A 23,333-nucleotide genomic window follows, 5' to 3' on the forward strand; every position below is an offset into this window, starting at 1 on the left:
TGTAATATTATATGTACCTAAATAGGTAGGACTTTTGTCAAACTTCTTTCTTTTTTTTAAATTCATGAATGATAAGCAAAAATATCCCCAACATCATTTAAAATAAACACCCTTTTGCAATAGACCGTTATAAGATAAGGCCACACTATCTGTACCAGGATGAGGTGTTGTTAACCTCTAGTGCAGTGAAATAAAGAATAATTTCGTTTGAATACATGAATATTTAACGCATAATTGTATCGCTTGTTTCTGTGACAATGTAGTACTTACATGTCGCGCTTACAAATAGCGATAACAGTCCTGCGTTAGTTTTTGACACACAAACATGGATAAAACTAATTCTAATTGTGAAAATCATAAGAATAGAGAGGTATATTCAACACGTATTTGAGGTCAAAAAGTATATTTAAAAAAATTACTATTTCGTAATATTTGTTTTAGATGGGTGGCGGTGGTGATATGAAATGGCAAAAGGATGCTGCTGATCAAAATTTTGATTACATGTTCAAACTGCTCATCATAGGCAACAGTTCTGTAGGAAAGACAAGGTACACTTTTTAGCTTGTGTTGTTATTTTAAGAATATGAAATAATTTTGAAGTTCTATAATAATCTGTATTTATAATTGTGTTATTATTGTAGCCAAATATTATTACAGTTTGCTCGTATAGTACAACTATATCAGAAAAAGCTTTTAAAATACGACCTATATCTAGGTCGTCATTTATAGTGACGTTTGATAAAAATATGATAATATAATTATAGGTCTCTCTAATATAACATATTTTTATGGAGTTTTTAATACTCTAACGACGAGTTCATTGTGTTTTAAGATATATTCACGTTTTCAGTTTTCTGTTTCGGTACGCTGACGACTCCTTTACCTCAGCTTTCGTGTCGACCGTCGGGATTGACTTCAAGGTCAAAACCGTGTTCCGTCACGACAAACGCGTAAAACTTCAGATATGGGTAAGTTCAAAATGACGACATCAATGTCATCTATATAACATTACTTTTTTACATACATTCCGAGAGTTATTTATCCATCTCAATCATTGAAAGTCCCGTCAACATTAGTTGAGCCGTTTCAGAGATTAGCCGGAACAAACAGACAGACAGACAGGCAGCCAAAAATTGTAAAAAAATGTTATTTTGGTATATGAACATACGGATGTATGCATTGAGTAAAAAGCGGTTATATTAATATTAAAAACAGACACTTCAATTTTATTTATTTGTATAGATGACTATTCTAAAACTCATATACAAACATAGCAATTAATCTTCGAAGTCAACCGATTTCAAGACTTAAAGGCATACGAGTATAATCATTTAAGATTTGAATATTGTTATATTTAGGTTAAATGAAATAAAATAATGTATAGCTTTATGGTATTTGTATTTTCAGGATACTGCAGGTCAAGAGCGCTACCGTACTATCACTACGGCATATTACAGGGGGGCAATGGGTTTCATTCTTATGTACGATATAACAAACGAAGAAAGCTTCAATAGCGTTCAAGATTGGTAAGTTTGATTACATAATGTTTTATACTTACTGTCTTTACACTTATATCAATTATTAATTATTAACAAATCGCGTACAGATATTTACAAACTCATTACCTAAATAATCCTTGATAAAAGAAAAAAAGATCTTTTTATATTTATTAAAACTTAATTTATATGGAGTCTCTCACATAGTAGATGATCCTAATTCTATTCCATAATGTTGTAGTGAAATCATTATTAAAGATTTTAAAAATGAATATTTTGAACGGCTATACTTAGTGCAAAAAGCGTTCTGATTCTTTTATTGATTGGTTCAAAAAACTTACTTGCATTGACCACATTAACTCCCTTAAATATTTGTATTATTTTGTCATTAGCCTTATGTTTTTCTTTCATTTAAACTGTAAATAGTAAAAATGAAATTGTTTATTGCGTATTCAATTTAGTTGTATATTATATATCATCCGGTATGAATTCTGTATAAGTACCTTACAATATTGTTAGATCGATATAAAATAATCAGTGTAAGTTCTCGTAACGCACAATACATAACATATGCCCTATACAAATATTAATGGTTATTGCTTTTCATAGTATCATCATATAAAAAATAGTGAAAGTTAAAATAATAAAACCATTACACCACTACCAACCTAACCAAACCTTACCACACTAACCAAACCACCCACAGAGCTTCAGTAACCACAATAGTTAACGTAGTTGTAACCGAGGTGACTTTATTCGATTACAGGTTTTCATTCATTGTTTATTGAATGAGAGTTTAAATTTGCTCTTTTTAAATAACCTCCACAGTTCATTGTAATCCATATATACAATTAAATTATAGTATTTCTATCCATTCACGGATTTACGTCGTGCTTTAATGGTCTAGTCGAGTTGGCAAGAATATTCTGTTACTCGTCCTAATAGGTCATAGACATATAGGTCACCATGGCTAGCCGTCTGGGAGTGTCGTGAATCGTTTCAGATTTTTTATTATATGGTATTGAATTTCTTATAATATAGATACGAAGTCGATAGAAATTAAAAGCTTAAACGAGTCGTTGGAAATTATTTATAATTTTGTCAAGATGCTTTATTTATTAGCTAACTTTTTAAGTTCGATATTTTTACATTTTATGATAAAAGCTAAAAATGTATTATTATTTATATATCGGTTGTGTTATAATTAGATCACTTCTTACAAGTCTTAATCTTAGTCTAATCTTGTTTGATTAATGCTTAAACCTACTTACTATCTATAACTAAATTAAAAGCAATAATAATTGATAATGAATATCATGACACTTGACAATGTCTAAGTTTCAATTAAAGAAAAAAATGTTTATGACGGAATGACATTATCATTATATGAATATGTTTATATTTTATAATCTATACTGATATTATAAAGCTGAAAAGTTTATTTGTTTGTTTAAACGCGCTAATCTCAGGAACTACTGTTGCAAATTGAATAAATCTTTTTTTGTTGGATAGCCCATTTACCAAGGAAGTCTATAGGCTATTATTTTCTCAAATTAACGCGGTTTGACCGCAGAGCACAGCAAGTATATTTGTGTTTTAACATTTTTGAATAAAATGGCAACAAGTCTAGTCACCTTTTTTACACAAGTCATAATCTAATATGAACCCTTTTGGATAGCGACATCCCGTTTCGATTAAAGGTTAAATATAATTTTAATTTAACGTACTTAATAAAGTTATAAAATCTATAGAAATAAATAAAATTGAAGTGTCGATTTGTAATACTAAAATAACCGCTTTTTAGCATATGGATTTATACACGGTACATAAACCAAATTAACATTTTTTACAATTTTTGTCTGTCTGTCTGTCTGTTCCGGCTAACCTCTGAAACGGTTAGACCGATTTTGATGGGACTTTCACTGATAGCTGATAAAATAAGGAGTAACTGAGGCTACTTTTTTAAAAAAACGTTATTTATTTTATAACTATGCGAACTGAACAATAACTTTTTTGTTAAATTCCACGCGGACAAAGTCGCGGGCACAGCTAGTAAAATATATGATAAATTCTGCGCATTTAATTATACTATAAGTAATTGGTATTTGCTATAAGCTGTACGCTTCATTATATGAGTTTTGGTATTACAATAAATGAAATAAATATGTATGATTCACACGCTATGAGTCGTAACATATTAATAATTTATATTCCTTTCATCAGGGTTACACAGATAAAAACGTATTCCTGGGATAATGCACAAGTTATTTTGGTTGGAAATAAATGCGACATGGAAGAAGAAAGAGTCGTTAGTCAGGAACGCGGCAGACAGCTGGCCGAGCAGCTAGGCGTTGAGTTCTATGAGACCAGTGCTAAAGAAAATATTAATGTTAAGGTAAGCATAACTCTCATTAGTTGACTCAAAAACTAATATCATTTTCATGTTATTGTAATTAAATTAAACTAATGGTCGCCCAGTGGTCGAAATTCGACGATAGTTAATTTAAATTATAAGTTTAAACATTATTAAGGTTCTGTTGTCAAAGGCTATACTTTTTCAATAATAAACATAACAATATATATGCGTGTTTTTATGCATAATTTAGAAAAAAATATTAGCATTCTGCACTCCTTCTCTATATAAACTATAATTGTGTTTCATACTCCTCCGTCCGCACAATTTTCGTAAGAAGGGGTACAAATTTTTTGCTTCGCGTATTAATGTATAGGTTTCATAGCTAACGTGACATGAGAAAGTAAAACGCAGCTGTAACTATTATTGTGTCATTGCTAAAGTTGTTTATACCCAGTAGTGATGTCCGGCATCAAATAAATTACCCACTACTGCATATAAAAGTTGTCGTTTTCAAATTGTTTGAATTCCTTCAAAGATGATATGAAAAATAGTCTTCAATTGCTCTCAAATATATTATTTTAAGCTCCATTAACATTCAAACAAACATTATTCAAAAATTTTACCAATACTTAATAAATTTATCGAATCGATCGAAATAAATGCCAAAATCCATTAGGTTATAAACGAACAGAATTTAATTTTTATTTGTACATTTATTGGTTTACATGAGAATGTGACATGCCCTGAAATTTATTGGAAAATAAATTAAATCACCAAAAGAGCGTAAGCACTTTCCTACATTACGAGTACCTAATTCAATTAGAACACGCCTACGCAATGTATATTCTGATATAAAAGTTAAGTAAACGAAAATGAAACAAAATAATCTATGCATACAATTATATATATTCTTCTTTTAATTTAAAAAATTCGTATATTCCCGTATATCCCGTATATTTCATATTAATTATCATCCGTCAAATAGCGATAACCCCAACAGGTGAAACAGGCCTTAAAATAGAAACATACAAAACAAAAACTAGATATACCTACTAAATATTATCAAAAAATGTATCCGTACAGAGGCCGGGGTTAGCTAAAAGCATAATTTATGAAATAATATAAGATAAAATCACCTACATAAATATGATAAGGTATATTTTCTGAAAGGTTATTACAATTTCTAGACGGTGTTCGAACGACTGGTCGATATAATCTGCGACAAAATGTCGGAGAGCCTGGACTCGGAGCCGGCGATGCTCGCGGGCGGCGCTCGCGGACAGCGCCTTACGGAGCAGCCGCAGGGCAACAACAACCCCGCTTGCAACTGTTAATAGGACACGCTCTAACTGACAGATAACGTATGGGTCTACCTCGGTCACACATATACGTCTGGAATTGACACCGAGGACCGTTCGGTCTTATCAATTATTCTTGAAGTATTACAACTTATTTTATAACAATCGACTATTCAGCACCTTTTTTGTGTGAAATGTGGCCCAATAATGTAATTTATTTTAAAGGAATTACTTTTTTGGTAAATGGTTAAGTAATTATTAATCAAAAAGTATTTCAAGAGTTCCTGAATGCGCCAAGATCTCGTCCGTTTTTATTTTATTCGTATGATACCGTCGTAACCGCCTTGAATAATAATCGTAATTGTTTCTACATTGCAAAGCTTTCAATTCAATTTTATGTATTTGTTTTAAATAAGTTCAATAAAAAAATTTAGAAATTAAATCTTATTGGGAATATTGTTAATCATAAATGTTTAACTATTAGTGTGAGTATTATTCATTTAGATGTTAGTGTTTATCGCGAGCTGGAGTAGGGATCTGATTATTCTATAGATGTAAATTCTTTTTTGAAAACGCTTTTAAATTTTTGCTTCTATTTCATTTCAGCGTATAATTAATTTGAGGACATTTATTTTTTAATAATACAAGCTCTACAACGATTTGTTGTCTGTGATTGTTTTTAAGTTGTGCTAAATAATCATTTGCGCGTCGACGTAAAATATACTTTTGGAGCTGTTAATGTTTTTTAAAGATTTTAAAAATAGACTTGTGGAATTTGGACCAAAGTCGAATTTACAGCTTATAATTACAAAAACACAGACAAACCGTTACTAAAGCGCAAAATATTTTTAGAAATAAAGTAAAAAAGGGGTCATAAGGTGATTTTGTGATTATTCAATTTTAATTTTTTACTTATTGTATATTTCTTTGCCTTAGATTGTTGCGTAAAATATGTAACTTCATCTACAATAGTTTAAGAGCCTTTATTTTTAATTTGTCAATCTTTTTGCTGAGATAAATGTGTCTATTTGCTGTCAATAAAAAGTAAATTTCGTTGCAAGTTATTAGATGTTAAAAATTAGTGAATGTTAAATTGTACTATGTTATAATTCATAAATAAATGTAATTTAGAAATTATGAACATATTAATCATCAGTGTTTTAAATGCATATTAATATGAAAAAAAAGCTTAAAAAAACGATCTTGGCCTGGCGTACGAACATACAGACGTCTGTCTATATTGCTAAACGTTATAGCGATTGTAAATATGTTTCATCAGTGTATAAAGAAACTGTATAGTATTATATCTACTCACTGTGAAGTCGGTTTGTATTCTTGTTACCTACTATGCTATATAATTGATGTAACGATAGGTGTTTACTCGATCGAATTCGTTTAATCATCAGGCATAATATATTATAGCTATGATTAATTACTTCGTAACTGCTGTCATTAAATCATTATAAATCTTATATGGACGTATTATCTAGTGTTCAATGTGTATCTATCACGTTGAGGTATTGTTAGAATTATTGTGTAGAAGACATAGACAATACAATTTATATATCAAGTTATGTTGATACCTGAGCACATTATTTCTTAGAATAAGTATGTTTATATTAGTTGTTTAAATTTTGTCTACTCTATACTGTGGACTATATACGTTTCGTTTAAGGTATCTCGAACCGTGTACATTGGTTTTATTCTAAAAGAAATTTAAAATGAAAAATTTAAACTATTTATAAAATAAAAATAAGTATATCACTAACATGTATATGTTGCAGATTTAAAATATTTGATGAAAACTAATTGTATAATATTAATCACAAAAGTCAGACATGTGTAAAACTTTTCAATTTATATTTAATATAAATATAACATGGTTTAAATGTTATCCTTGTTTGCAGTCTGCACTTAGCCTATACTTAAATTAATGAAAGTCAATTCGACATTATTTATTACCTTTTACATCTATTTCAAAATAAAATATACAAAAGGGTATTTGTGGAATGAAAGGTAGATTGTAATGAAATGTATCGGGAAAAGTATTGAAAGTAGGTACGCGTATATATCTAGCAATGTGTTGAGTCTTAGCAGGGCATGAAATGGCATATCGTAGTAAATGGCTTTAGTATCTAATTACTTTATTTCATTATTATAGTTTATTGTTTGTGAAACAAAACAATTTTATTACATCTCGCGATATCGATCGCTTTATCTTTTGTATGAAACTTCATTTCAATTCAGCAAAATCAAAAAATTAATAGAGTAAATTCTTAAGCATTAAAAAAAACAGTTAATCTGGTTTTATTTTAAGCAAGAAACATTTCTAAAACCTATATAAATATATAATTTTTAGGTATTTCAATTGAGTGAAAAAACACTTAACAATTTATTGTGAATGTATCTCGGCTTTATTCGACTGTTTTATTAAATGTTTAATTTGTATCTACTATGATTGAAATGTATGATTGAATAAATGCTTTCTCTAACTGAATGCTGAAATAATAACCGTTAGATGTATTAATAAATGTACGTTATTATATTTGTTGTGCGTTAATAAAGGAATTATTTAAAGTATAAACAGTGTAAAAGATTTACGGTCATGACATATTTGTTTTACTATTTGAATATTCGGTCTTAATATAAACAATTCCCTTTACTATCGCCGGAAAGTTTTAATGTTATCAATTTATATATTTTGATAAATTTTGTTCAAGAATCAGCCGTAAATGAATATACAACAATTTATTTTTTTTTAATTACGGCTCAGTAGTAGTCAGTTTTATTCATAAAGAAGTAAAGTTTAATTCATAAAGATCATTGTCAGTATCCTGGGCGTTTGTGTCGTGTATGTTGGTAAATCTTGACACAGGCTTTTCATTGAGTACGAAGAGTTTTTTTACGAATGACTTACATCCTTTACATATGAATACCATACATTCTTCCTAATGCGTAAAATAAAGGTAAATATTTTCTATAGTTACTAATTATTACTCTAGACTTCTGTGTACCACACCAAGAAGAATTAGAAGAAGAAGCATTTATAAACTAAATGTATTGTTTAAGGTTTTGTACAAGTATATATAATAACAGTCAAGGAGCTTAACAAAAAAAATTCTAAACTTTTTGAAAATAGTGACATCGATCGGTAAGGTAAGTCAAAAGGGTAAAAATATTTAGTAAAGTTTATGTTAAAAAAATGGAAGTATTGGTTTTTTCATTTATTATATAGTAGATAAAAAATAAATCTTGGTCACGGTTTGTCTGGAAGAGTATCTAGTATTCATGTTTTGCCTCGACTGCCACTAGATGGTTCTAATTATATATTTTTTTAACAGACATCCATTACTAAGAGATTAAAACTGGCCAGATACATTTTTTTACATGATAAATTTCAAATTTTATAGGTTTTTTTTTTTATGTCACTAGGTCGGCAAACAAGCGTACGGCTCACTTGATGGTAAGCGATTACCGTAGCTTATAGACACCTGCAACACCAGAGGCATCGTAAGCGCGTTGCCGGCCCAATCCCTAATCCCAGTTGCCGGCCCAATCCCTAATCCCAGGAGCTCTGGTCACCTTACTCACCAACAGGAACACAATACTGCTTGAAAACAGTATTATTTTGCTGTGATCTTCTGTAAGGTCGAGGTACTACCCCAGTCGGGCTGCTCCATATTTTGAGCAGGAAATTCCTGCTGTGCCCTACCTCAGTTAAGTGTGATGAATGAAAAAAAATGGCTACTATATCATTAGAATACAAAAGTAAATTTAGCATTTGCCTATAAAGTTGTAATAGCTTACATGGGAAATTAGCCGATCGAAACCGATCAAGAAGACCTCGGTTCAAATCCCCATGTCTCCAGATCGAATATATATTTGCCTTTTTTTTCTACTTGCACTCGTGATTTTTTATTTATCGGTAAGATCAAAAAATATTATTCATATTTTATCAATATGTAATTCGTATTTAAATATGATTTCCAAAAAACACGGTTTACTAAAAAATACTGAGCTAAGCTCGGTCACCCAGGTACTATAAATTTAAATTAAGATTTTAATTAAGATTTAATAAGTCTGTTTGAATCCACATTTCCGGTTCTATTATTATAAAATATAAGCCAGTCTTTGTCACTTTTCTTTCTTTTTTGTGTTTAAATGACCAAAACGACTTGATTGGAATAATAGTATGAATAAAAATTTATAGTTCCTTTTACATTTCTGTTAAAAATTAAAATTAGTTTTTTTTTCATTTTATGTATTGAAATTTTCTTGTTATTATAAATAATAAAATGATATAACGGAAGAGTTTGTCTAACAACTTAGTAATTGATAAAGAATTAGCGATGAGGCTTAATTATGTTTATTTTGTGTAAGTGTTTTTGATAAAAGTATATTTGTTTTTGGCTCTTAATCGAAAAGAAGTATCCATTTGAAAAATACTTTAACGTGGGTAATGTGTATTTTAAAGAGTTAGTACTTAGTGTACTTAGGATTCTTGTTTTCGTAACTATTGTAATAATGCACGCAATCAGCTATGCGAATAAGCTCTGAAATGTGTCTTTATTAGTAAAAGAAGTGTTAGCTATTTACCTAAACATAGATCCTAGGTACAATATATCCATAGACCATTAAAACAATATAATTTTATATTTAATTTTTCTTTCCTTAAGTAGTGGATTTTATATAAATCTAAAAAAATAAACTTTAGTATATTCCAGAGTTTGGAGGAAATAAAAACAGTCACAAGAAAATCGGTTGAAAGTTCCATTCAATGTCCTGGCGTTAAAATAAACGAATCTCTTAATGATGCAAATTTTGCATTTCCGCTAGATTCTTTGTCCACATTACAATTTGCGTTTTAATTGAAATTGGAACATAAATTAAATCTGTGAGCTTTTTAAGATTTTTCAGAATTTGCAACGTTAAGCTACATAGCTATTGCCCTCTCAAAGGCAATTACAAACAATCGTTGCAAAAATATTGCATCTACAAATTATATAATTTCATTGAATCGACCTATTTTAAAGAAGCAATAAATATTCGTACATCAGTAAATCCTAATTTATATAGTAATGAATTTAAGTTCCAATCTATTTTAAGCTGTAGTGAAATAATTAAAATCTAATATTCTTTACCTATAAGTCCTATTTCACAAAAATTTAATCGTTTTATGCAAATGCAGTTAATAATACGTTACGTGAATATTACACGTAAAACTATATTAATGTTCTCTGGTGTTGTTAATCTGGGCATTATATTTTAATGCTAAAATATATCTCTTGTTCGCCACTAAAACTCAACGAATCCCTAAAGAAAAAAAAATCCTTGACTTGCGATTTAATAACATCGACGACGTTATTAAATCGACTCGTCGACTCGGACATCATCTCGAAGAATGGTAATTCCGGCTCGAAGCAGACTTCATTTTGTAAAATATTTGATTTTGATCTGAGTTTTGGTCCTTATAGGTTTTCCCATCATGCCTCAGCGAGCTCGTAAAAGGTCCCAGTCGTTATCATAAGCCAGATAACGATCGTTACTCTTGATTGCAGCGGTCGCTCTGTATTAAATTCGGTAACCTGTTAAATCCAGACTGGAATAATAATCAGGATCTTACAAAAATGTAGTAAAACAATATTAAATGAATTAGAATCTCTAAGCTTTCGTATCTTAAAAACTCATTAGCCATCGATAGCATGTAAAACTGGTGTAATGTGTTGGTATATTGGTATAATGTTTTTATTGCATAGCTTTGATATATATTTTTTTAATTTCTTAGTGAAAAATTAGAAGTTAAGGTTTAACAGCTGAATATTAAAATAACGAGTATCACCTATTTGTAAGCTGGGATATTAAGCTCTCTTATGAGTAAAGGACATGTTGTTCAAGCAAAATAAATCTTAAATTCATTACTTCATTATCATCATCATCATCATCATCATCACTTCAGCTTACCATAATCCATTGCAGGACATGGGTTTCCACAATTTCACGCCAAAAATGGCGTTAACTCATTTGTGTTGCCCATATTTACCACGCTGAGCAGGCGGGTTAGCGACCGCAGGGCTGCCTTTTGTCAGACGCTGCTGCCCGTCTTCGACCTGTGTATTTCAAAGCCAGTTCAGCTGGGTGGTTATACCACCATCGGTCGACTTTATTAGTTTCACGGTGGTAGAGGAACTGTGTGATCCCTTAGTCGCCTCTTACGACACCCACGGGAAAAAAGGGGTTGGCTTCTTTACTGCCGTGACCACACAGCATATCATCTTAAATAACTTCAAGTGAAATCGTAAAATAAAACGGTCATATGAAATTAGAAGTAATCGTGCTCCCTAAACTAGGAAAGCACATAGCCTGTGAGATAAGTGCCTTATAAGATATTTTCCAAAAATGATTATTACAGAAAGATTAAATTTCTTAGTCCATTATTTAAAAATGGAGAATACTTTGTAAATGGAGAGTAATAAAAAAATATTATTTTTATTTTATTTTATGGCAGAGTTTTCTCTACACTTGATTAAGAATGCTTAAAGCACGTTAATGAAGCCTGTTAATATATATCCGTATTGTTTCTATCTTTATAAATAATTCAGTATTTTTTTAGTTATATTATGGGCTTACTCTTGACCCCAGTCTAGCTCTAGAGCAGAGACGAGGTCAAAGATGGAGTGAGCTCGCCCAGAAGAAGCCTGTTCACTCGCGCTTTAAACATGTTCGGGTTGTAAGAACTCGGAAATACAGACGCCGGCGGGAAATTCCACTCCTTGGCCATGAACATTAAAAAAGATGATTCGAAGCGTGTTGTACGTATGAAGGATATATCAATCAGGTAGGGATGAATGCCAGCAGTACGTCTGTAAGTCCCATGGAAGAAAGGAGAAGGGGGTATGAGCTCGTGCAGGTCTAGGACACATTCCCCAAAGTACAATCTGTAAAAAGACCGTTGGACTGGCAACTTTTCTTCGATAAGCTAGAGTATGAAGAGACTCCACCAATCCGGAGTTACCGATTAGCCGCTTGGCTCTGCATTCCACTGAGTCCATTGATATTTAGCTAAGTCATTCCACAAGTGACTGCAATATTCCATGCAGGATCGGACTTGAGCTTTGTACAGCGTTAGAAGCTGTTTACCGTGAAATATCGCTTGACCTGGTTTAAGATGCCAAGCGTTCTGGCCACAGTTTGCTCTTTGGACTCAATGTGATTGCCAAAGTTGAAGTTAGAACTCAACTACATGCCAAGAAGGTCGAGGGTATCGGACACAGGGACAGGTGTACCAAGGAAAGTAGGAGTCAAGTTGAAAGGACTCCGTTTGGTGGAGAACAAACAAGCCTGCGTTTTGGCGACGTTGAACGTGATCAAGTTGCAATCACCCCATTAGGATACGTGCCCTAATATTGAGTTCGTCCGCTCTACCATGGCCTCTCTCTGAGAATGTATTTAGGTCCCTGTTGTCTTTTGCGCTGGACAAATATCTCTCAACAACTGTATTGTCATCTGCGTATCCAACAATGCCTGGTTGTAGCATGTCGTTAATATGGAGCAGGAAAAGAGTTGCAGAGAGAACAGAAACTCGAGGGACACCAAATTTTTCTTTACGCTTGCCTAAGAGGAAATAAGTTCTGTCGTTCCATACGTAAATTTTATTTTAGCAAGCGAAGTTGGTGTGTATGTGAATTTATAATGTTACTCAAAATAGAAGGAACGAAGTAATAAAAAGTGATTTATATAAACAAATGAACCTCAGTAAATTTTTTATTAAAAATCTTAGTAAAATAATTTTTTTATGGGGATGTAGTTGTTATTGCAATCGCCGTGCCTCGGATTTTTATCCTTGCTAGGCAGTTACGTACCGTTGCGGGTTCGATTCCCGCTCGGGATGGGAACGGGATTGGGTTGTTTTCCTCGTGGGTCTCCTCTCCTTGCATGGGAGAGAACGTAAAGCTTTTGGTCCCAGGTATTATCATAGTAGACACTTGATAGCATTCGTTACTCATACTAGGGGATATAAGTAAAAATATAAAATGATAGCTAACTATGAAGTCAAATAGTTAAAATTTAATAATATTAAAAAGTAATATAACAAAAAATGACGCTATTAAATGATTACATAAATACTTCCAACCTAAACTTTTCGATTCATCCTGTAATATCCTGCTGGGCATAGGCCCCTAATCCCATGTAGGAGAAGGATCAGAGCTTAATCCACCACGCTGCTCCTATGCGGGTTGGTGGATATGTTCCTTACTAAGAGTAACGATCGCTATCAGTTGTACATTATAACAACCGGGACTGATGGCTTAACGTGCTCTCCGAGGCACGGTGGGGAGACCAACAAGGACTGCACAAACACCCGGACCACAACAAAAATCTATATCGCCAATACAAATGTTTGTCATGTGAGGGGAGCGAACCCGCAACCACCAGCGCAACAGCCACAAACGAGTGCCGTGACCGTTGGGCCAACGTGTCGTCATCTACCTTTACTTACCCTAACTTAACCTAAGCTTTTGTTTTGATTGAATTCTTACTGTTATTATATCAAGCTTTATTTATATATTACTCTTACTTACGTCATACAGTCTTGAATTAAATCACACCTAAGCTGGTTTCAGCTACATTTATAACATAAGTTTCAACAAGCATTGATTTTAAAAATAATATAATGTTGTAGTAATGTTGCATTTTCACACCTCTGTTAAAATATTATGAAAATGTTGTGTAATATACACCCTTTTGCCTTAAGTACATACCATAGTCAAGTTGTAAAAGTTTGCAATGTCACCCATTTGTGAGAGGTTTTATGTCTCCATATCTATTATCAAAACGTTTTCAAGCACGAGAGAAAAGGTAATAGTATTCTTACAGCTTGAGACATAACCAGATATTAATGTTAGCTTATTTTGTTGGCTGGTTTTAAATATGATGTTGTTATCTCTACTTTATTTATTTTTAAAATTTAATTAAAAACAAATTTCAATTGCTAGTGACAATTAGTTTTTAAGACAGGTACTAAATACTTAAACTCAAACCTTTAACTACTACTACTACGACTAAGGCGTCTGTAGTCTGTTTTTTTAAACAAACGAGGACCGACAATTTTGACTGTGTTATTATTGATCCACGTAGCACGTTTTTTAGTGAGTGAACCAGACAATATTGTTTGCGCCTGAGTCATGGTGGACGTGTTTTCTGTAGTTACGCGTACTAAGCGCCTTTATTATGTTAACTAAATACACGTTGGTAAATTACAAATTACGTCAAACTAAATTATAAATAAAAACATTATATATAATGTACATATATCCTATAAAAAGACGCTAAAATATATCTATAATATAAAAATGAGTCGCTGAATGTGTTGCTAAGCGCAAAACTCGAGAACGGTTGGACCGATTTCGCTAATTCTTTTTTTTAAATATTCCTTGAAGTACGAGGATGGTTCTTACGTAGAGAAAAATTCTAAAAAAAAATTTTTAATTTCCTGAAAAAGTCTAAAAACAACACTTTTCTATACTCCCATACAAAAGATTTGTGATAATACTTAAAAGTCAATTTGAACTTTAATACCATACGATAAAGTTTGTGTTAGGCGATACGAAGTTCGCCGGGTTAGCTAGTAACTTATATATAGTATACGTTATTTCAATGATAGATACTCATTATTATTGCAAGAAAAAGCAAGCGGATTATATTTGTACATATCGGTAGTATTGATGAATTTGTAGAAAGAGGATGAAATATTTTGAATCTAATAAAGTGGTAATTACCACCAAGATGTGGACAAAATGTTTGAAAATTATTTCAAATTTGAGTTCCAAGACGTTTTAACTAAATTGAATGAGAATGCAGTGATTGTTTTAGATAATGCATCGTATCATTTTCGAAAACTTGACAAAGCACCAACAACTTCATATCGCAAACAAGACGTTATTGAATACCTACAGTCAAAAAATATTGCTTATATCTATATCACCTTTAGAGTTGCAACTTTTGTATTTAGTTAAGCAAAATAACGATCGCTTAGAAAAAGTTGTCAAAGACAAGTTGGCTAAGTCCCCAAATCGTTGCGTTATTCGTTTGCAACTGTATCACTGTGATCTCAACCCAAGTTAGCTTATTTGGGCTCAAGTAACGGGGTAATAATAAGGGATACGATCATGATCGTTGCTGAATCTTTTACTACCTTTATACCAAAACGGTCATATAACATAATATTTAAAATACTGATTAGAAAAACATACAAAGTTTAATTTCAAACTTCAAACGCTAATACATAGAACTATATGTGCTTATAGCAGAAAAGTAATAGAAACTTAGGTAATACAAACACATCAAAGTTAAAAGAGGTAGAATAAAAGTTTTAAGGGGCAGTTTACTTGAGCGCTCCTCGAAACGTCATAATCCGCTTTTTGGAGAGCCGAGAAGTGAGCAATAGCTCTTTATCTTTTAATTAGTTTTGCACTTGCCGCTTAAAATATATTAGAAATGTTATTTCAAAACTATAATAAGGAAAGTTTCATACTTAAGATTTGAGATTAAAAGTGTTTTCAGATTCAAAGTGATAACTTGTTAATTAGAATTTTATCACACAAAATCAATTAAGTCATCATTTGAGAAACCAAAGTTCTTTGAATATTTTATTTTTTATAATTTAATGATTTTATGGATGCAAACAATTAAGTTCCAATCATATCCATCTTAGATTGAATTGGATCTCGCAGTGTAAAGCTTGTACATATAGTATTACACACATCGAATGAAAAGGTTAACATCGGTCTCTAAAATAAGTTATTAAAGTGAAAAAAGTTAAACCTTTCATAAATATTTTAACGAAAATCAAAACGTCGTATTTCGTACGAATAATTTCCTATATTTATTTATTTACTATAATTCTCCAAGCTATTACAGATACCAAAGAATCGTGATTTATTAATTGCTTTGCTGACAAAGATTACCTATTTAATTTATTTGATGACGCATTGGTGCAGAAGTCACAACAACTGCCGGATACGCTACCTGTTTTTATATCGATTGCCGCACATGATAATAGTACGGGTATGTATTTAAGCAATAAGGTAACCAGTACCTGGGTGACCGAGCTCAGCTCGGTATTTTTTAGTAAATCGTGAAGGGTTAGTAGAAGAGAGAGTTAAAATGATTCGGTGCCGGTTTGGATGACGTCTTTTTTAACATATACACTTAAAAAATGCACTATATGCACTTGAAAAACCCAGATATTTTGAAATCACAAGCAGACATTACAATTTTATATATATGTATGTATTGTATGAAGATATAGGTATAGCTAACCTATTAAATCTATTATAAACTACACTATTTGCAATATCAATTAGTATAGTTTGTATTACAACAAATACAATTATGATAAAATTATCTTTATTAAAAAGTTTAAGTAAATACATAAGGAGCTATCGCCAAATAAAAACAAAATGCGTCCATAACAAATCCAAGCGCGAGACACAATCACGGATTTTATTCCAAGTAATGAAAAAAAGAAAAACGATACCAAAAGTGTCACAAAAAAGCTTTTAAATAAAATTTACATAAATAACATACAAATAAACTATTCAGATTGATAATCATATAATAAAAACAAATATGTAGAAAAGTATTCGTCTATAACTTAACTTAACACAAAATATTTAATCAGTATCGAATTATATCAATAAAGATATAAATCATATCTATAATATAAATATTACAGCACTTGGCTACTAAAATTTAAATAAAATAAAATATTCCACCAAACTGTATGTCGATAAATAAAATTAACAAATTAATGATATGTTAATTTTATTTTGTATTATCATATTGATGTATATATTATCACATTCGTTAAGCGCCATCGATAATTTTGCTATTGTTATTTATTTTGTAAACAATAACATATTTAACATTATATATATATATATATAAATATATATATCTCAATATATATAAATCTCGTGTCACAATGTTTGTCCTCAATGGACTCCTAAACTACTTAACCGATTTTAGTCAAATTTGCACACCGTGTGCAGTTTGATCCAACTTAAAAGATAGGCTATATTTTATTTTGATATATTATGTTATTATTATATTTCAGAAAAAAATAAGGTGATACGAAGTTCGCCAGGTCAGCTAGTATATATATATATATATATACATAACATAAATACTATTAAGACGTGTATGGAATGCTTGTGAAAATAGTAATAGTGGTTTTTATGGTAAGTTTAATGTTAATGTAAAATTCAAAATTCTGTGTTCGCTCTTATTCAGTGCTATAAAACGAAGATACTCGAAGACTTATTCCATAATTAACGTAATTTAAATGGAATGCAACTACGCTAACAATTAACAATTTAATTACGCTAGCTTAAAATGTAAAACAAACAACAGTGTTAAATAATATTATTTAATAAAGAAAAGTATTTTATTAATCAGAATGAAAATTAAAAAGTATTTGTAATTATATTGTAGCGGATTTGTAGAAATGTTTTTACGGAATAAAATAATGGAAACATATTTCTTAGTAAATTGGGTAATCGAGATTCTTTGTATCAAAATTTGGTCAAAGATTAATAAGGTTCACTTCGTGGCTCACAAAAGTCGATAGTAGTGTTAATGAAAGGTCGCAACTTGGTCTCGAACTCCAGCCAGGAACAAACACCCTCCTCACATATTGATCTAATTGGCTCCTCATTTAAGTAGAACACAACGTTGTAATCTTCGGAACCTTCTTTTTCACATCTGTGGACAATATTTTGCACATATAACAAATATTCAATTCCTTAATAATTCGTCCAAGTATAGAATACATTTTTAATCTCATTTCAATCGTATAATGCTCTAATATTATGTGACTTTATCGTTTTATTTGGAAAGTGATGAGCATAAGGCCATATTCTAAATCTACTTACTATCTATACTAGTGTCGAATAACAGAAATATTATAAACATTTGATTAAAAAAATACTGCTCAACAGTATATTATGCTCATAAAATACGTACCGGTTTAAGACAGCTACTAAATTCGCTGAAAATACAGATATTTTGCTCGTCCTCCATTTTCGTTCTCGATCCATATTCGCCCCAGTTAACGGATTACTATCTTTGAAAAGTCCTAACGCAGTGTATATCTGATCTAGCATAGTAGCATGAGTGACGTAGGCTGTAATCTTCTTGCCTCCTCCTTGTTTTACTTTTTCGAAACTTTGCACTAAGTCCCCTAATGGAACTCTTCCAAACACTTTATTCACTGGTGTTCCATAACCATTTGAATAATAGTGCTTTAAATCTTGTATATATTCGAGAACTTGTAAATCATCCTTCGTAAAAAGTGCGCACCAGGGACTAGCTTTACCGTCAACAGCGGACCACGTATAACGACATAAATCATACAAGGCCGTAATGTTTTTATCACTGAGGGTGTAATCTATTCCGCTCCTGCGTTGAATTTTGTCTTTCGTCTGTCAAGGAAAATATGTAGTAAGAACATTTTTAAATTTTATAGACTACTTTCACCCGCAACTTTTTTTGCGGCGACCATCTTGTTAAGACTGCAAGATAAAATGCGTCAGTTTATGATGAGTCGTGTGTTCAAAGGTTTCTTCCGGTATCTAGGCTAGGCAGATACATTCCTGTGTCAATGCTATTTTCATTGAGAGTTAACATGTTTGATATTTCTGAACTAATAAAATATAAGATCTATAGACGGATATTTTCAAAAACATGTTTTAAAAAAAAATTAATCTATGCAATCAGATTAAGCCTTAATAAATAACAATAAAGACATTACTTTTTCTTTCATCTTTAAGAAATATCCGAGCTAATAGTATGAACTTAAATTTAAAATAGACATTATTTTCATTTAAATTCATCTAGAAGTTTCTCGCGGCCAAAATACAAAAAAAAATAGCATAAAAAAATGAAACCAGTCTCATCATCGAGTCCAGACAAATTTTCATACTTTTTTGTATAGAATGAATGACATATTATACATACTTTTATTATAAGAATTTGTTATAAACATTTTATTACCGCTAGGTAGTCCGAATGTTTTAAGAACGCATCAGCTTCTACAGAAATGTTTGGATTTTTTTGCACGTTCTCTTGGTATGACTCACATGTTGTATATGGCTAAAATAGAGAAATGTCAATAAATATATGTCAAGATATAATTTGATAAGCATTATTTAGGCTGTGTATTACTTTAAAGGTAATTAAAATAACTGACATTTATTTAAGTTAAACGATTTTGTGAAAAGTATATCTGAAAATTAAAACTTACATCCATTACATCGGTTTCAGCTTTCGAATCTTCAATATTCAATTTTTTATTTCCTAAGCCTTTAACGAAGTACTTAATACTCTTTTCGACCCAAGACCCTCGGGCAGAACGAAACGTGTAACTGCCTTTTTGAAGATCATTTAATAAGGCCGGAAATGCTTCCTTTAATCGTCTGCCTAGACCTGCCATTTCCTTTCGACCCTCTTCCGTTATGTCCTGTTTTCCATCAAAAAAACTGTCGTTGAATTCCCAGTTCCGCAAATTTTCGACGTCTTGGGCGCAAAGTGAACTGAAACCCTTTTCATAGCTTGTTACTACATAATTCCTAATGGCTACAGCTTCTTTCATACTTTTACTAATATGAGAACTTGGAAGTTGCTTTCCGTGTCTATATATACCCCATAAGCTAACTGGTTCACACCCTGTGAATATTCATTTTAATAATCATACATAATATTAATTATTACAATAAAATTTGAGTTAAGAGTGCTTAATTATACTTACCTTTTAATTTTACAATCGAGTCTCGAATGTCTCCACGCACAGAATTGTATGGAGTTTCGGTAGATAAGTATTTATAAGGGCATCCAGTATTCCAAAAGCAATATAATAAATCAGCATAATGTATAGAAAATACTAATAATATTACTGCTCCTTCTGTTCTCATTTTGTTGCCGTTTTTTATTTTAATACGAAATTTCGACCATATCTGGCATAAAGATAAACACAAACTAAGGATGATGCGGGTTTTTTACCTGTGCATTTTCAGATCATTATAACCGGTTTATAAAAGATAAGAACTGATGTAGGTGCTATAAAATATTTGTCATCGTCAAAACAACAAAGACAATAATCTTCATCTTATTTTATTTAGTTTATTATATATTTTTGTTATTTTGTGTCACAACGAAGTAAATATGTACTTTAATAAAAAGTTTTTTAAATATCGACAGCAAAAAAATCCTATAAAATACGCAAACATAATTTGGTTTGGAATGACGCATATGAAATTTCGAATCAAAGGCGGGTACAGTAGTCCTCTAAATGTATTAAACATATTATGAACAAGTTGAATAATACATACTACGTAAGTATACGAGTACTATGTGCATCAAAGCCGAAATAGAATTCGTTCGAATGTGTTATTTTTCCAGTTTCTTCGGTTTCAGTTAAATGTATACAACAAAATATAGAACCTGGTCCTGTTTTTAAATCATTTAATTATGCCAAAAGGTATAAAGTTGTTAAATTCTGAACAAATTCCTTGGTCTTTCTAAAATAATAAAAGGTCATTCCACACATTATTTACCACCATTTTTTATAATCGACTTCTCTCCTTGTTTTATGCTTGCAAAACTTGTATACATATAACGCAAAATTAATTATATTTCTACCTGCCATTTTGCCGACCGAAAGTGAGTTAAGGTTGCCTTCAAGGATAAGAATCGTATTCATTACAACATAATGGCCGACATAAACATTTAGCATAATATTCAATTAAAAATATACTTAATATGACTTCGGACTACCACTCTGCGTATACGCGCTTAGGCACCGGAGTTCACGGATTTGATTTCCACTTAAGATGAATATTTGTATTCGTAAAATATTTGTTTTCGGTCTGGGTTCCTGTTCTTGCGGATTTCTCTACCGTGCCTGGGAGAGCACGTTAATCTGTCAGTCCCGGTTGTTATCATAGACACCTGATAGCGATCTGTTACGTGGCACCTCCCGGTAGTCCCGATAGAGAATTAAACCTAGGTATAACAGATCGTTACTCATAGTAGGGAGCATATCCGCCAACCTGCAATGAGGCAGAATGGTGGGTTAAGCTCCGACCTATCTCATACGCGTAGAAAAAGACCTATGCCCCAGCAGTGGCAGCAATGCATTTGAAACAAATTATTATTATATATGAAAAAAAAAATCAAGCAAAGATAAAATACTTTTACTTTTAAAATTTCAAACACACATTACCGTATACATCTATTGAAATAGTAATCCCAGCTATTCCCAAATGCTTTGTGCACTAAACTTTCAAAAAGCTCTAGGCGAATTTGTCCTACTCTACGAACTGGCATTTATCCAAATATGTTAGTACATTGATAAATTCATATTACTAGAATAAAGGCTTCATTTTATTTACTGCTAAACGTTAAAAGCATTTTTTTTTTCTTAACAAATTTTAAGACAAAACTAAGAATTTAAAAAAAATGTTTAAGGAAATATTGTATTTACTTAGTCTTATTGTGTCACCGTTTTGTTATTGTAGATAATATTTGTAATTTTACTTATGATTAACATGTTTTTTTTTATATTATTGTGTCGTAAGTAATGCCTCTTTGATTATTAAATAAAATTTTCCAAAGATAAGGAAAATCCATAGTATTAAGTTTTATATTAACGCGCTCATCGGTATAGTGCTTTATGAGTTTCATACTATAGTATTAATAACCTCAAATAATAAGTGTGACTAATAATTGAAAACAATTTTCGAGCTAAGCTTTATATGTAGAAATATAGAATAATAAAGGAAACGGCTCTTTATTATTGTGAACATTTTCACTTATTTGACATTTACAATTGGTAGACATATATTTATTAAAAGCCATTAAAAAAAAGATATCTAGTATCTTATACTAAAAAAATAACTTAAGGGATTGTCATTGAATTTAAAAAACAATTATAAATTTGAAATCACCGTGGTTAGGATTTAGAAAATAATGATCAATTATATATATTTTAATTTACTGTTTCTATTATAATCATTATAAACGATTATTGTCATAAATTTACGTCTCGTAGTTATAGCGCAATTTTATGTTAAACGGTTAAACCATGAAATACAAAATGTAAGCGTCATACTACGATTATTTCATCATCACTAATTACCTACTTAGAGTTTTCTTAATAGTATACAAACTTACGTCTATTTCTTTAGTAACTCAATCCAACATTGAGCATCCGTCACTTGGAGATGTTCTGGAATAAACGGAGCACACCAAGGACTCGCTTTGTTATCGATTCCAGGCCATATAATGACAGGGGTCGTATAGAGAACACATGTTCGTGAATTTATATTCAATGCTGCCTGGCTTTACAATTCCTTTTTCTTTATAAGACTAATTAAAATTTGTAGGTAAAGTAAGCTCTTAAGTTTATTACAAAATATGATATATTTACTACCGTTTTTCTAATACTTTTCTAATATTACTATCTATGACTTAGCGTGCAATGTTTTTTTATATTTGTATATTTACTACTATTATATTATAATTATGTTTATATTTTTTTTTCATTGATATATATTTTTTTAAACTATGATACAGTACAAATATTTTTTATTGATAATAATGAAAAGTATATACTTATATATATATTTTTTTTAGTGTTGTAGCAGTAATAGTGGATTTGTTCTTTCTAACCATCTCTTTCTATTTAGCCTATAAAATGAATTACGAAATCAAGCTTCAGTTGAGCCGTACCGCTTAATATTTCAGTATGTTCCGAGTTTAAAGTTATACTAAGAGTTATGATGTCTTACTGTATTTCTGAACTGCGTGTAAATGAGACAATCTTTTAAATAAATCTTTTCGAGAAAATCCCTAATCCCTAACAATATTATAAACGTGAATGTAAGTTTGTTTGTTACGCTTTCACGCAAAAACTACTTAACCGATCATCATGAAACTTTGTACAAATATTCTTGGAGATATTAAAAGTAATATAGGATACTTAAAAAAAAATACAAGCGAAGCCGCGAGTAAAAGCTAGTATAATAATAAATGAATTACAACTGAGTACACTTATGAACTTTAAGCCCTCTACTGAGGGACTCGACACAAAATTCGAGATAAAAAGTATCCAGTGTCTTAAGCTCG

At 31.1% G+C, this 23,333-nt stretch overlaps 2 protein-coding genes across 2 annotated transcripts; one reads left to right on the forward strand and one right to left on the reverse strand.

Annotated features, from left to right (window-relative positions):
- Positions 1–296: 296 nt before the first annotated feature.
- LOC123654699 (ras-related protein Rab-3) lies at positions 297–5,186 on the forward strand. The gene is made up of 6 exons (XM_045590588.1): positions 297–370; positions 442–548; positions 851–968; positions 1,408–1,526; positions 3,720–3,891; positions 5,040–5,186. Exons 1-6 carry the CDS (start codon positions 326–328, stop codon positions 5,184–5,186), a joined length of 708 nt encoding a protein of 235 aa, XP_045446544.1. The 5' UTR covers positions 297–325.
- A 12,377-nt stretch (positions 5,187–17,563) lies between these two features.
- On the reverse strand, positions 17,564–20,119 carry LOC123654543 (multiple inositol polyphosphate phosphatase 1-like). The gene is made up of 5 exons (XM_045590442.1): positions 19,957–20,119; positions 19,453–19,874; positions 19,203–19,301; positions 18,174–18,631; positions 17,564–17,912 (listed from the first exon to the last, which is right to left on the reverse strand). Exons 1-5 carry the CDS (start codon positions 20,117–20,119, stop codon positions 17,741–17,743), a joined length of 1,314 nt encoding a protein of 437 aa, XP_045446398.1. The 3' UTR covers positions 17,564–17,740.
- Positions 20,120–23,333: the final 3,214 nt, after the last annotated feature.

This window comes from Melitaea cinxia, chromosome 6 (genome assembly GCF_905220565.1).
Source record: "Melitaea cinxia chromosome 6, ilMelCinx1.1, whole genome shotgun sequence".
Classification (NCBI taxonomy): domain Eukaryota; kingdom Metazoa; phylum Arthropoda; class Insecta; order Lepidoptera; family Nymphalidae; genus Melitaea; species Melitaea cinxia.